General features: G+C 46.6%; 1 protein-coding gene across 1 annotated transcript; it reads left to right on the top strand.

The window, feature by feature from the left end:
• Positions 1-5: 5 nt before the first annotated feature.
• On the top strand, positions 6-7628 carry LOC105431527 (uncharacterized; the record flags this gene model as incomplete). Its single annotated transcript, XM_089071179.1, is given in 4 exon segments — positions 6-116; positions 119-208; positions 211-258; positions 260-7628. Coding segments are annotated over 4 exon segments (819 nt in total), but the record flags the coding sequence as incomplete, so codon positions are not given.
• Positions 7629-15791: the final 8163 nt, after the last annotated feature.

A 15791-nucleotide genomic window follows, 5' to 3' on the forward strand; every position in this document is an offset into this window, starting at 1 on the left:
CGTTGTCTCAGCAGCAGCAACCGCAGCAATCTCAGCGACGACATCATTCCCAGCAGCAGCAGCAACAGCAGCAACAACCGAGTCATCATCATCATCACCATCACCACAGGAATCATCACCTCACGCTCACCATCAGCAGCAACAGCAACAGCAGCATCATACCCAGCAGCAACCGCAACAACGACCCGTGACACCAACGGCTTCCGGTTACCCGCCGACCTCATCTCTGCCGATGAGAAGGCAGTCATATCAGGTATTTTATCAACATTACTTCCGCGCCATGCGCGCCCACAATCACCAGCATCGCCAGCAACAACAGCAGCAGCAGCAGCAGCAGCAGCAGCAGCAGCAACATCGTACCACTACCACTCATCAGCTCCATCATCAATCTCACCAAAGCGACCGAAGTTCCTCCTCTTCGTCGTCGGTCACGTCTCTGACGTCCGCGTCGATTTCCGGTATTCTACGGCAGTCTTATCAGCAGGCGTACAGCAATATCGCGGCCACGAGCTCGAGCTCGGGCAGCCATCATCGCGCCGGCACATCAGCGATTTCGGCGGTCGCCCATCATCCCTACAGACGACCGTCGGTGACGTTGCTATCGCGGACAGCCACGCATATTGGTCAGCAGGCATCCTCCTCATCGTCCTCTTCCTCCTCGTCCTCATCCATCTTTGGTGCTTCCAACGGCGTCTCCGCCGCGGCCGGCGTCTCCAGTGTATACGCGAGCACGATACATCGGCATCACGCGACTTCCCTGCACGCTCTTCAGGCTGCCGCCGGCTTCTACGAGACGCCGAGTTATCACGCCCTCCTGCCTCAAAGTTAGACGGCAGCCGGATGTCCGAGCGGTTTTCGCGACGTTGCGTATCTTTGCGTGAGCAACAATGACAACGAGTCGTCTTGCGAATCAAAACGAATGCGTGTCGAATCTCGATCATTGACTCGCGATTATCTCGGAGTTTACTCTTTTTTTTTTTTTTTTATAAAAACTCAAAAAAAGACTTGAAAACCAAGTTGAAACTCAACTTTTTCGCGCGCGCGTGCAATAACTGTCAGTTAGGAATTAAAAAGATGTCAGCAATTTTTCGAAAGGCTTTTTCTTGATGTCTTAATACGAGCATAAAGCACGCTTCATAGCAATTCTTCATCCAGCGATCGTTCAATGACGAATTCGACACGAAATCTTCGTTGTCTATTGTTGTTTGCACCAGTGCATTCCAGATATTCCACATGTAGATTATATATGAACTGTCATTTCACGCGTAATTTACGCAGACGATGCATAGTTGGTGTAGGCCGACGCTTATTATGGCTGTGCTCTTTGTCCTCCTTTCCTCCTCTTTTCTTCCCAAATCGTATTTAAGAAAGTCTATGCTTTATAACCGACAATTTATAATTCGCCTGCATTATTGATCACATAGGTTCTCTCTGTTTTTCTCTGTATACGTTGGAGGAAGTTTGATACCGTAATCAACGAACGTTACTATTCCAGCTTTCTTTTGCAGACACGTGTAATTTACATACTTCGCAGAGATTGATTTCGTGCGCAAACATCGCAAGATGAAAATGCGTAGTATCTTTCTTTACGCGAACGCAATTTACGTCGTGGAACGAGCAAAACGAGGAGGCCAGACCTTTCTGACCGAAAATAAGATCAAATAGCCTCTTCCCCGCTTAAATTCGAAGAAACGGCTAACGACAGGCGTACATATAAAGAAGTCTTTTTGCGCGCAGTTGATCATCTAAAGTAATTTTCCTCGGCCTCCTTCTCTCTGGCGATTCTAACGCAGACTTTAATACAGATACAACTCGACATAAGAGTACATCATTTAACAGTCATGTTTACAGGCAATTCTTTTTTTTTTTTCACACGTTCGCTCACTGAAGACGTTAGGCAACAGACATTTTGCATGTACATAGGTAGACACCTCACGCTGGTTCCCAATCGCTTGGTTCTTCGTTGCGAACGAACGCGACGAGAATGAAAATTCGCAGGCGCATTCGGGACAACGACGGCGATCTAAATGGCGGACGCCTCCTTCGCCGAGGCGCACGGCTATATCGGATTATGATCCGGGCAATGTTGTTCGCCTCGCTGTGGAGCCACCTTAATCCGGAGAGAGAAAGAGAGAGAACCGCACCCCGCTCTCTCTCTCTCTCTCTCTCTCTCTCTCTCTCTCTCTCTCTCTCTCTCTCTCTCTCTCTCTCTCTCTCTCTCTCTCTCTCTCTCTCTCTCTCTCTCTCTCTCTCTCTCTCTCTCTCTCTCTCTCTCTCTCTCTCTCTCTCTCTCTCTCTCTCTCTCTCTCTCTCTCATTCTGTTCCGCGCGACTTATCATCTCGATCGTTAAAAGTGCATGCGGGTGGGTCTATAGCGCGCATAGTCGACATAGGGTACATCTGTCTCCCCGCGCGCACATACGGGGTGTCCCAAAAGCAGGGCCGCCGTTCTGCTCCGCTCGACATTAAGACTCGCATTTGCACGATATCGGTTAACGTAAAGCCTGAGAATCACCGGCCCCGTCTTTTTTTCATATTATATTTGATGACTCTTATCTAGAAGGAAAATGGATCTTTAATGTAGGGGGTGTTCCCGAAGAAAGGACTCGTATCGCCTCGTTTGGTGAAGCCCTTGCCTGCACGATATCGGTTAACGTTGAGCTTGAACGAGGAAGCATCTAGTTAACTGCAGTAAGCATTAAGCGACGTTAAAGGAGTCGTTAATGGAGCCAAAAGAGATCTTAAGCGTACTTTTCCATGTCCTTTATCGTTCACGCCTGGATATTTCCCTTGAAAAGGATCTTATCGATTCAGTCATTTTTCCCAGGCGGTTAATTTCAGGCATAGATCAACAGTAAGCTTCAAGTGTAACATCCTGTTAAATCGGAATCTTTCGAACTTCTCTTCCGAACGTCTCTACTTGAGATTAAATTAAACGTGCCTCGTAATGTGTATTTGCCAAAGTCCGACTTCACCAAAGTCATCTTAAACTTCAGTCGTTTGAAAGAGACAGAGAAAGAGAGAAAGAAGGGAAGGGGGGAGGGGGAGACAGAGAGAAAAAGAGAACTGAGAGTGAGACTGTTTTTCTTCACCGCGTTCACTTGCCGCGTTCTTCTTTTTCGCTCTTTCAGACATACGTACGCAACCGCCGGCGATTCAAGGAAGTCTCGAGTTGTTTTGAGACACCCTGTATAACCGCCGTCGCCGACACAACGATCGTACGTGCCATGTTCGTTGTTGACGGTGAGCGGGTGGCCGGACGGACGGGCACCGAATAAACACACGTCGGGTGCACACATGCACGCAGACACACACACACACGCAGACACACATAAAATGCGCCCGCGTGCGGGCGTGTCTCCATACGCGCACATATATACTAAACGTGCACATATACAAATCCGAACGCACGTATTACATACACGCGGCAGATCTGACGGATGGAACGGACGGGCGAGCGGGGAGGAAAGAGGGATATAGTTGAAACGCTCGTCGCTCGTACACACACGTCAGGCGTGCGTTTCATCCACCTGCAATGAACGCGACTTCAGGTAGAAAAAAGAAATGCCCGTTTGCTTAGGGCCGCATTAGCATCCACTACATTCTGGTTAGCGTTTTCGGGAGGCCTGCCATCGAACGCGCCTGGGCCCCTCGAGAACTCATGAGATGTCGTCCCCCCTGCCCCTTCGCCCTCTTCTCCTGTTCTTCTTCCGTCGCTCGCTTCTCCATTATTCAGTATCCTTTCGAAGGATAGAGAACGTAGCCGGTATTCTTGAAAGATGGACAGTACGCTCGGTTTCGGAGGTCTCTCCGATTTCATCCGATTCTCGATGGCACCGTGGATTTGCGGTTCTATCGGATTCGAGGAGTCCACGAATTCTTGGTCCTCCTGGATACCGTTGGAGGATATCCTTCGCGTATAGGGATAAATTTATTCTACTCTCGAGACAAAATATCGCGGAGGGGAAAAAAATTACAAAACTCCTCGTGCCTTCGGGAAGAAGCTCGGAGATATGCTAGATCTCCGATCCCACGGATCCTCGATTACGCGCATCCTCCAAAGCCGCAGATCTTTGTATCCGTAGTTCCGCGAAGCCACAGATTTTCTTAAAATTCACGTACGGGATATCTGGAAGGAGGAGCCTCGGGTGTCGTTGTTCGACCGCAAACATTAGAACACTAGCTGAGAGTGCGGGAAATCGAGGAATGAATTCTCTGCACCTGTATTTGCTGTACGTGAAAAAAAAAAAAAAATCTCGTAAATGTCAGTAACTTTCCATTTCAGCGCCCCAATTTCGCGGAAAGAGCATTTATAATTTAAATAAACGTTGGTTGCGTTAAGCTCAAACGCAAACCTATTTTAGTGAATGAAATTGTTTAACTCGATATAAAAACCGCGTATTACGCTTCGTTAAAAAAATATCAGACGATTTTATTTTTCATAGGACTTTATATACCAAATTCAGATATATTTTTCGTAAAGATTCCGGATATCCTTATCACGTAGATCGTGATGAGAAAGCTCGTATAAATCAGGGATTTGGAGGAGAATGATAAAGACAATAAAAACCATAGAGTGATAGAATACATCCAATTTCTCGAAACTCTACTTTGAAAGCGTCTCGAGCGTTTACCTTTACTGGTAGATTTATTATCGCTATGATTCGTCGGGATAATGACTTTTCGCAGTTCGGCCCATCAGTGACGGATCCCGGCAAAAATAAAATCAGGTCGTTTATTTAGGCCTCGCGGCACTATACTCTTGCCGGAATTCTCTCTCCCTCTTGTGAGATCTCTTTCGAATTCCTCGCTTCCATTATTCAGCATTTCCAACCGAACGATCACGACGCGGCCAGACGCGACGTCGTTCGACGTGAGAATGAAAATCGATGCCGCGATGACGCGATCGACGCCGAATGATAAGCATCGTTGTATGTCTTGCCGGCGACGCTGGCTTCGCATGTGATAGCGACCAGTCGTTTCTGGCCAAATGGAATTTCGCCTCGCTATAAAAAAAAAAAAACGCTTTTTTCTCGATTTCTCGTCTTCCGCAGGACTTCCTGATTTCACACGATGATTTCAATATGATTTATTACGCGCCGGCTAAGGATATATATATATATATACATTTCCATCCTGTTACGTTACTTACGCCTCGTAAGTTTGTCAGCAGAATATATTTGTAGGAGCATAAATTTATATTATAAGTTATAAAGTTATAAAGCAGTTCGTCGGGAGGTACAAATAGTCGAGCATTTCGCCGCCCCTTGTTGGTGGCGCGTTAGGGTTAATTATCCGAGTTCTCGAATGATCCCTCTTTTCCCGCGGGAAAGATATAATCCGAGGTTTAATCCTCGGCAGGACCGAGTTCTGATGTGTAACACACGCAGCGAACTGAGGGCGAGGATCATTTATCGTAGGAAATTCGTAGGACTATCGGGAGTTAGTTGCGAAAATGTCGGTTTTACTCCCGATTAATCGAGCTGTCCATGCCATGAAAATTCAACACCGATACTCAGGAGAGTATCGCCAGTATCGATCATTACGTGCAAGATCGATAATTGGCGTTCAACGATCGTTCAGTTTCTAGTGGTTCGAGGGGGAGGGAGAAAAAACAGGCTACAGAGAATTACGATTCCCCTTTCGGAGAAGAGCGCATTCGTGAGCGCCTTTACGAGGGAGGAACAGAAATTGTCGCGACGCAATTAACGACGATGAAACGACGGCGACGCAAAAAGCGGTGTTTGCCCGAGATCGAGATATTCGTCTCTCGCAGCTCTTAAAGCAGCAATTAAAAGCTCATTATTCACGTCCGTCTATTAATTATTCGAGATACCGGATATCGGGCATGTCTCACACGGAAGTGGAAGCACCGTACCGAATATCAAACTCGACGGAACAACATCGATGAAAATGATGAAAATGGGAATCTTAACGCGTGATTTGAAGATTCGTCAGCCAAGTTCGATATTAAGTAGATAATAGTCTTAAACTTGAGCTTCCCATCGCAAGCTCAGAGGGATCTTGGGGTGGGATACATTTCAAAAGATCCCTTCATTTAGGGAATGTAATAAACGATCAATTTTTTGAAAATCTCTGGAAGAATGGATCTCCACGAAACATACCGCAAGCATAATTTCCTCCAGAGAATTCCTCCAGAGTTCCGTGACTGACGCACGTGGAGATTGACAGCGGGCGGTCTTACGGTTCCCGTCCCTTTATTATTATCATGTGATTCATTTCCCTCTTCTTCAAAGCAGAAAGAACGATGCATTGAAATTGACATTTTCAAGCTATATATTTTGATGCTTCTTAGATTATTCATAATACGCAAAAGATTAGATGCTCTAATGCAGGCTACTATTGTTTGCTTCTCGCTTAACGTTACAACAGGCTTCGAACATGGAGACCGTTCGAATGTTCTAAAATCTACTCTAAGACGAACCGCTCGCTAAAAGACTTAACATGTGACCGACAATCATCTTAACAGCACAAGTACCGAACCCCACGCTACGTTTCTTTTTTCGTTGTTCGTTGTTCGGACAAAGAGTCTCACTGATCTACGAGAATAGCTTGCGAGAAAGGTCAATAGTAGTAGAACTACCGTTCGCTGTCTATATTTTTCAACATACAAAAAATTATGTTACTTTATGTTTTGATTTATGCCAATGAATAAGAATATTATATCTTGATTTATGGCAATGAATAAAAATTTAGTTTTTTTTTTTTTTTTTTGTAGCCAAGATCTCGCTGATTGTTTCATTCGATAGAAAGCTCGTTCAGTCTAATCGAAGTACGTGCATATGACAAAAAAAATAGCAGCAAGCACATTTTTGTTTCGAAGTGAAAGCACGAGGCAGAGGCGTATCTTGCGTTTCGCAAAGTCGCATTTTTCGTATATCGCATCTGTTGCTCGTACTTTTTAAGGCATTCGCCCGTGAATGTTATCGCCATCAAGATAAGCATCAATCACCCAGCCACGCAGGCGTGCGTGAAATTATAATACACAATTCGTATCTTTCATGATTCGAATTTTTTTCAGAGCCGCTTTCTAGAGTTTTTTTCTTTTATGCAGAGCCGATCACTTCCATCGCATGCATAAGCGAGCGATTTTACTCGCATTCCTCGCGGCAACACTTCGATAAGTAAGAGCGGAACGATTTTATTTACACGTCTTATTCGTATAGATATATCGGAATTATCGATATGTTTTAATTAGCTGGAGATTTTACTCGATTTTACTCTATATCTCGCATTTGTCGCTAAACGCATGATACGAATATGGGCCTTTGAATCTGCAGAGGCCTTGGGCTCCTGTTTCCTGCAGGTCCCGTCCGCCTCCACCCAATGACATAACCACCGACCGTGCATCCTCACATGCACACATTCTCACACACGCACAAGCTTAAACGTAAATACGCATGTGTGCGTCCTCTCGAAGTGTGAGCAGTGCAAGCTCGTTATGAGTAAAAACTCACAGTTGTAGGAAATTAACGAACATAATACGGACCGACGTTGATGAATTTGCTAAATTCTGGCGCTCCCATCACGGTTCCGCCTCTTCCCGCAACCACCCTTTCCACATCTAGCCCCCTCTTTTTTTTTTTTTTTTTTTTTTTTTTGCGACTCTCCCGTCGCGGTCGCGGTACAGGAAATGGAAACGGCGGCCGCGCCGCACCGCACCGTACCGCGTCATAGTCATCGCGGTCATTCTATATATCTCTCTCTCGTTGCCCGCCCTCTTTTTTCCCCTCACTGTCCCTCGTATCGCGCTGCGTGCCCTCTCGGTGTTTCTTTCTCTCTTCCTCTCTCTCTCTCTCTCTCTCTCTCTCTCTCTCTTTCTCTCTCTCTCTTTCTTTCTCCCGTTCTTCCCATCTTGGCGTGGCACATCTCTAGAAATCCGAGCGACGTCCAAGCCGGCTCGGGTTTCGTCTTTTTTGTCCCGGGTCCGCCCTTTTCAAAGCGCTCAAGGAGAAACGGACGTAGACGGAGGGGGGGGAGGGGGAGGGACCGTATTTCGTTCGTTACACGGTAACGATCGATCAACGTGACCGCACGACCGCACCGAGCCGCACCGAGCGAACCACGGCGAGAGAGTACCGGGACCGGGAACGGGGGGGACGGCCCATCGAGAGGCAAAGGGACATGGTCAAAGATCGGTTACCGAGGTCCTTTCTCCGCTCCCTCCTCCTCTCTTTCCGAGATCACTCACATTTTCCAACTATTTTGACGGGAGAGATATCCCGCTATCTCATTTTCTTTGAAAATTGCAAATACCGATCTCGCGAGCGTGACATTGTATCTTGATAAGATATCGTTGTGTACGAACGAGAGAGAGAGAGAGAGAGAGAGAGAGAGAGAGAGAGAGATTCAAATTTAACCGAACAAATTGAAGGATTATGATTGGCGCCTTGCGAAAATCAGCGACGAGAAATCAGTTACGTCGATAACGCGACGTAGTATTTCACGCTCGCATCATAACGGCATCACAACGAAATTCCCCATAATGGGCATTTGAAATTGCAACGTGTGTGACCAGAAGGTACATTCAACATCGCGCATTTTGTATCTTGGTATACATCTCGAAAGTTATGTAATATTCACCATCGAGAAACTAATTATATTTAATTCTTCGCGAGGCTCTGGTCGTTAAGGTATAAAGTGGCGGCGCGCGCGCTCGCTTATTTCACGAATAACAATCTATAATAGTTCTCGGAAAAACGTCGTTCGCCACAGAGAGCTCCTCGGGCGAAAAGCGCGTTTATTTAATCGCGCGTCCCGGGCGTATATTTCAAAAAGTCATTAGCACTCGCGCGTTTCGCAGAAAGGGCCGTCGGATTTAACCGCGTCCGTAATTTCCCTCGTGCCGGGCCGGCCCTCGCCCGTGAAAAATGTGCGCCGCAGCGAATCCTGAAAGAGGATCGACGGGCCATTTTGGCGGATACAAAGGCGGGGAATTCGCGATCGGCAGCGCCATATGGGATGAAGGATGTGCGAGAGGCGAGAGAGGCTCGCGAGAAAGCCTAGGAAAATCGGCAATTCCCTCCGGTCACGCGGCGCGCAATTCTTATCGATCGGAAGCACTGCGTTTATTTCCGACTCTGTTATTTCAAATGCCTGCTGCAGAAAAAATACCTCGACGAAAAAAGCAGCACGAGAAAAAAGAGATAAAAGAATCGAAAAATAATATCGCAAAAAATGATTTGAAAGTAAAACGCTTCCAAAATATATGTCATTGGAAAATATATCCTGCATCAATAACGATCACGATTTACGCCGGATTAGAATGATAGCTTTATTAGCTTTCAGTTGTTCGTTTAACAGCTTTCGAAAGCTGGTACTTGGAACTTGTACTTTTTTTCATCTTTAATCCTCGTCTTTTGATTGTTAATGAAAATGTTATCCTCTTCTAAAGAATTCCCGAGAGAAAAAAAAATTGGGTTACCGATTATAAATTTCTACCAAAAAATTTTTCCATTCTTTCGACGCGCTTTCTGTCCTTGATCATAAATGACATCGCATTCCGCCGATGTTGGCCAAATTTTTGCCGGTCGTCCGAATCGGCGCCTTTACCTTCGCGCGCATCGAAGCTGCACGGAAGAAAAAATTTGCCTCGGCGGCGGCGCGGAATTTCCGGGGGAACGGGCGCTCGGGTTTTATCTATCGCACGAATTACTGACGGGATGTGAGGGAAGCAGGCGGCGGGATATATACAGGGTGTCCGACGACTATGGCCGCGCGAGCGCACGCAGATGACGGAAGGAATTATTTCGTAATTACACGCACGCAGTAATGTAGTGTTTAAGGCTAACGAAGCGTGATGTATTATCGTCATTAATACTTCCGAAACGAAGGCGGCGTCTTAATGACGTAATGTTAATCGATATTTATTAACTGCTTAAGTACTCGACTTTAATCGGCGTCTTCGTTAAAGCAACATTGATTCTCTCATTAGATGAGAGACCTGTTATTAAAGAATCAAGATCGAAAAATACGGAGGAGTGATGTGAGATCACGATGAGGTCATTGCAATTCACGGGGAATTTCCACGAAACGGCTATAATTTCTGCTGCTCCCAGAAGATTCATGTTCTTTCGCGGACAATCCGTCTCTCTACGCGAAAAAGTCGTTCGTTTTCCTAGAAAATGTTCGCGATCGCTGTCTAGATGTCTCACCGAGCAATTTCCGGAGCCGATCGTTTCGACCGCACTATTTTTCGATATTGTCGATATTTGAGGAAGTCCAGGAACGATTTTTTTACGCGGCCACAACCGGCCGATAGCCGCCGGAGTTATTACGATCCTCGTCCCTTCGGGACGCAGTCTGGTCGTATATAGGGTGTCCGAAAGGGCGTCGCCATCTTTACCGCAACTTATTTTTTTACCGTTTATTCGATAATTGCTAAAGATTATGTAATTAAATATCTAGATTTTTCAATTTTACGCAGAGAACTCGAATTGTGCGATTTAATATCTTTATTAAAAAAACCTTTATGAACTTTAGATTCACAACAGGAACTTTATACTTGAAAATTCATTTTTGGTTCATTACGATTTTTTTTTATCTTACTTGCAGTTTATTGCGTTTTTAAATTTTACATCAAATAAATCTATAATATTACATGAACGCACGTATACATAATTCCCGACTTCTCCCTTCAGAGACCATTACCCGTCACGGCTCGGGGCACGAGAGCCGCTGGGGTTAAACTTCAACGCAGGCCGATAGATATTTATACACCGACGCGGGGTATAGCAGAGAGGATGGGGGAATTATCGTGTCTCGTTGAAACCCCTCGCCAGTCGTTCGTCGTCGTTATGTAACGCCAGTCACGATATTAGGTAATTAGGAAGCGTCGTGAGCGAGCGAGCGAGCGAGCGAGTGAGCGCACGCGCGAGAACATCGCAGTCGTCGTCGTGGTCTTTGAAAAGGCTTCCGGACGACGTCGCCGGACTTCGCGGATTGGGGATGAAAAACGGGCACGTTGTTCGTTACGGGAAAGCCAGTTCTGAAAGCCTCGACGAGCGCGAGCCGTCGGAAATTGCAACTCCGATAATAGATGCTCGTTAACGGTCTTGCAGGAAATCAGGGGAGCGTTTAAGAGCTTTTTTTAAATTTAGTGATTTCGCGGTTGCTTCAGTTTCTATGTACAAATTTGGAAATCGCTAAGACGTGGACGTTCAACGTTTTTAGCCGTGCGAAGGTGACACGGTCTCGCGAGGGACGGTCGCGGTTCGGACGATAAATCTGCGCCGGGAGGACACGGGTCTTAGTCATTACCTGACACTTCGTTTAAAAACTCAGCGGTAGACTCGCGGACTGGACTCGGGGGCCCGCGGGAAGGGCGGGAAGTGAGAAGACAGGGGGAGGAGGAAAAAGAAGAAGACGAATTGGACGCGTTAGGTACCGCGGATTGTGCGGCTTCGAAGCGCCCTAACGTAAGTCGTGCCCGTGCGGCTGTGGGCCCCTTCTATTTCGCGATACCACCGCCATACTTTACGCCGGGACCGCTCTTTCTCTCCTTCATTTCTCTGCTCTTCTCGTTTCTCTCTCTCTCTCTCTCTCTCTCTCTCTCTCTCTCTCTCTCTCTCTCTCGCGCGCGGGCAGTAGCAAGATGTTAGACGCGTGCACATAAAATCCAATCGCTCCGCTGCAGTCACGAAAGGAAGAGAGGAGAGAACTCACGAACGGGGGACGAAAGCGCGCCATTGTTGCCGAGGGGGCCGTCTCGCCGTTGAACGTTGGGATGAGCCGGGAGGGACAGGAGGAGATGCTTACAGGATCCCGAGATATAATCGTCCCGAGTTTTCCGTGCCCCCCGCATGTACGTCGGTGACCTGCACCGAAATTACCTTTCTTCTTAAGTCGCTGTTCTAAGTGAAAGGGCAAGAGGACGGAATAAAGGCGAAAATGGCGAAAGGTCAAATACGAGAGAAGAATAGTCCGGAATAATAGATTTTTAGATGTTTAGGCTCCGAAAGACATCGGATAGACTGATCGTATCACAATGACAAAATAACAATTTTGGTCGTATTCGCTTTTGAATATTCATAATCTTTTTCTACTTTCGAATTTTTCGTTCTGAGCATTAATAAACATTTCTTTCATGCTTATCGTCAGACATCTGCAAACTTCGAATTCAGTTCGGAGCCAGTTCAAAAGCGCCGATGATTAAATCATTCGAAAGAAAAATGACAAAGATAAAGAGAGAGAGAGAGAGAGAGAGAGAGAGACAGAGAGAGAAAGAGGAATTTCTCACGCGTTCCTAAGCAAATGTCGCGACGCGTGAGATGAGAATAAAATTAGTGCTATTAGCCGCCGGCATACGCACCATCAATATTAAAATAGATAGATAAAGCAAGGAACGCGAAAAGTAAAAAAAAAAAAATGGCAGAAATATGTCAGAAGCGAGAAAGTTGAGGGATACAAAAAAGCTGGGACGGGTTCTATAGTACCCGAACAAAATATCTCTTTTGTGTTCAAAGCGCATACACACACACCGATGTGCCAAAAAAGCTGTGCCGTCTTAGTGTCGAACAAGCAATGCTCGCTCTCCTTTTCTAGAACGCAAAATGAGAGAAACGGGCTTCTTACGTATTCGCGAACGTCCGCCCTAAGTCTCTCTCTTTCTCTTCCTCTTCCTATCTAACACAGGCGTATACCACATGTACTGCATTTTATTCGCGCGCATACGTATACACACACACACTCACGAGACGTTAACACATCCAACTTACGTATATATGGAGGTGCATAAGGGGTGTCCTATTTATAAGAAACATCCCGTCAAAATTATAAGTTTTCGAGATTGAAAAGTATTTCAGACAATTGAGGAGAGAATCTCAAGAGGGAGGAAGAGGTGGAAAGTCGCTTATACAATGGCCCCTCTTTACAGGATTCCGAGCCGCCGTTGCCGTTATTTTTCTCTTTTTCCTAGAATGAATTGTCGCACGTGACAAAACGGGACACCCTGTATATCACGCACACATCTCCACGGCGCGGCACGCACGGGCTCTTTGTCCGAACTCCCGGCGTCCCGAGATCGTTACACGCCGCGCGCGATACCGCCGTAGTTCTCTTTTATCGCCGGTATTACTTCTCTCTCGCATTTAGATATTGTATACTGGTACGGCCCGTATATCCGTTCGTTCGCTTCCACACAGGCCCTGGCCGCGCATTTATTATTATTACCCCGAACAGCCGCGGCCCGCACGGAAAGCGGAGAAGGAGAGACAGAGAGAGAGAGAGAGAGAGAGAGAGAGAGAGAGAGAGAGAGAGGAAGGGAGATGCCTCTATATCGCGGAACGTTAAATCCCCTCGCGTCGCGCATCCACCGTTCGCGAGAAATCCTCGCTCGTGAGAGCTCTATTTCGCATGGAGGGATCGGAAGCTCACTTCCCATTGCACGCCGTATTACATAGGGGATGCGCCAGAGTGTGCGATTTTGCTGCACACGAACGTGTCGCGTGAAATTTCCTCCCATATCTAATCTGCCTTTATTTCGTTTCAAATCGAGCTCGCTTGTCAATGAATCTCGCTAAAAGTACTTACGCGATACATCCATGCGGAAGGGGTGAATTGAAGGTATATAGGGGATACTGCGAGGGTACTCTATAGGTATACTGCAGGAAAAAGTGCAAGAGAACGAAGCTTATTGAGGAAAGCCTAGCGGGGGGGATCAAACTTTCCCCTTCTCCCACTGACTAGAAGGTAATGGCGCCATGTTAATCGGGACACCCCGTAGACACTGCGAAATACCCACCGATCGTGCTTGGGCGTTAATCGATGTCAGTGGAACCAACTTGGTCCCAAGTGCCCAACGTAGGAAAAACTAAACGCGCTTCTCTCCGTCCCGATGTCCCCCCCCCCTTACTCCTCCCCTAGCTTGTGAAAATAATCCACGATATTCTGTCCACGTCATCACGCGTGTCAGATAAAAACGAGAATTTTCTTATGGAGCGATAGAGCCAGTACCCCTCCTCCCCCGCCTTCGTCTAGATACTTCAGGATAATAGAACAAGAATTATGCGTAACTTAAAATTAGACTCGCACGAAATAATTTGATTAATCGAATATTTCAATAGTATTTCATTTTATTGCATTTAGAATTTATATAATATTTTATTAATTTAGAATTTTAAAAGGAAGCCTGCCCCCAGAGCAAAAAAACTTTCTATTTATTACGAACGTTTCTCGTCAACATCTCGAAGCCGCCTGATCGATCGTCGCTGTTCTGTCGCTATCGTCTGTTGTTCGACGTTTCTTCGAAGAGTGGAGGCAGGAGGCAGAAGGAACAAAAGAGGGCGAATGAGCCAGAGTATGACAGCCAGAGTAAGACATTCTCGAATGTCCTTTTCCCTCTCCCTCTGAAAACGCAAATCTTCATTCTCTTTCGTTTTGTATTAATCGTCAAATTTTTTTCCGAAACCGTCGTATTTCCTACCGGACGATCGTCACTGCGTCTCCTCTTTTCTCATCTTTAGCACTCTTTCATTCCCCGCATTTACCCTTCATCTATCAGTAGCCTGCTCGCTGTGAACATGGCCGAGCGATAGTTGCGCGCCGCACGCAACATCCTACACAACCACACACAGCACACACACACACACACACACACACACACACACACACACACATTTTATAGTTCACTACTGTTAACTCGGCCTTAAAATGAAGTGACGTAAACTGCCTCAAATTATTAACATATATGTATATGTATAGTGTGTACTTACGGAGTGGCCCGGAAGAGGAAGGCGGGATAGGGTGAAAGATGTAACAAAGATTTCTCGAGCGCGACTTGCTGGCGCGGATTTCTCAATTCGCCGCGGGCGGAGTGACGCACGAGGAGATTCGCCGAATCGCCGAGCGTTCGAGCGGTGAGTTCGGAGAACCGAAGAAAACGGGCGATCGGGCACGAGGTTCTTCTCTCTCCAGAGAGAGGACGAATCGATTCCCGGGACCGGGATGCGAGACGATCGGGGTTCCCGCTGCGCCGTTAAATCCGCCGTCCGCGGTCGGGCCACCCCGTACATGTATGAGCTAGCGCCCTTACTACTGACTGAGCGAGAAAGCCTATATCGTGTAATGTACGTTAAAAATACTTGCAGTATGCTATCGTCTAAGAGCGAGAGTGAGAGAGTGCGTCCACATGTCCGCGCGATGAACGGAAAACAGCGGGGACACGCTTTTGCGAGAATGATCGACCGTTCGGCGAGGTCGGGACACCGTGACGACCGCCCACGAGTCAACGTCGGGGAATTCGTTAGCGTCGAAAAGTAAAATACACTCTTGAGAAGAAGGGGTGCATCACGGTGCGATGCCGAAATATAGATTTTCAGAGAACATATAAAGCGAGCATATTAATTACACGACACGACGGATATATCGTCGAACTCCGGACTTTATGTATCGCGGAATACCACTCCATTCCTCATTTCACGTACTCGTTGATATAATCCTAATTAATTAATTAATTGGAGTCACGATGCCGGTCTTGCCGTTGTTATTAAGGACACGTCAAGGCTTCACACGTGAGGCTGGAGAAGGTATTCCGGCCGTTGAAACAATTCTCATCGTCTTCTTCACAAAGAAAGCACCATCGCCGTTATTATAACCGAAACTATTCTTCCATAGACGGATCCAGCTCGTCCGGTCTCTGGGAGGTTTAGACTGGCAATTAAATTATACCGACACAGCCTACCATTTATTTAGTAACATTTCCATAAACCCGAGGCTGTTCTTTCCTTCACTGGATCCGCCTATGATCCGCGACTTACTATCCGCTACCTCCA

Source organism: Pogonomyrmex barbatus, unplaced genomic scaffold (genome assembly GCF_055798465.1).
Source record: "Pogonomyrmex barbatus isolate J1 unplaced genomic scaffold, ASM5579846v1 scaffold11, whole genome shotgun sequence".
NCBI classification, from domain to species: Eukaryota; Metazoa; Arthropoda; class Insecta; order Hymenoptera; family Formicidae; genus Pogonomyrmex; species Pogonomyrmex barbatus.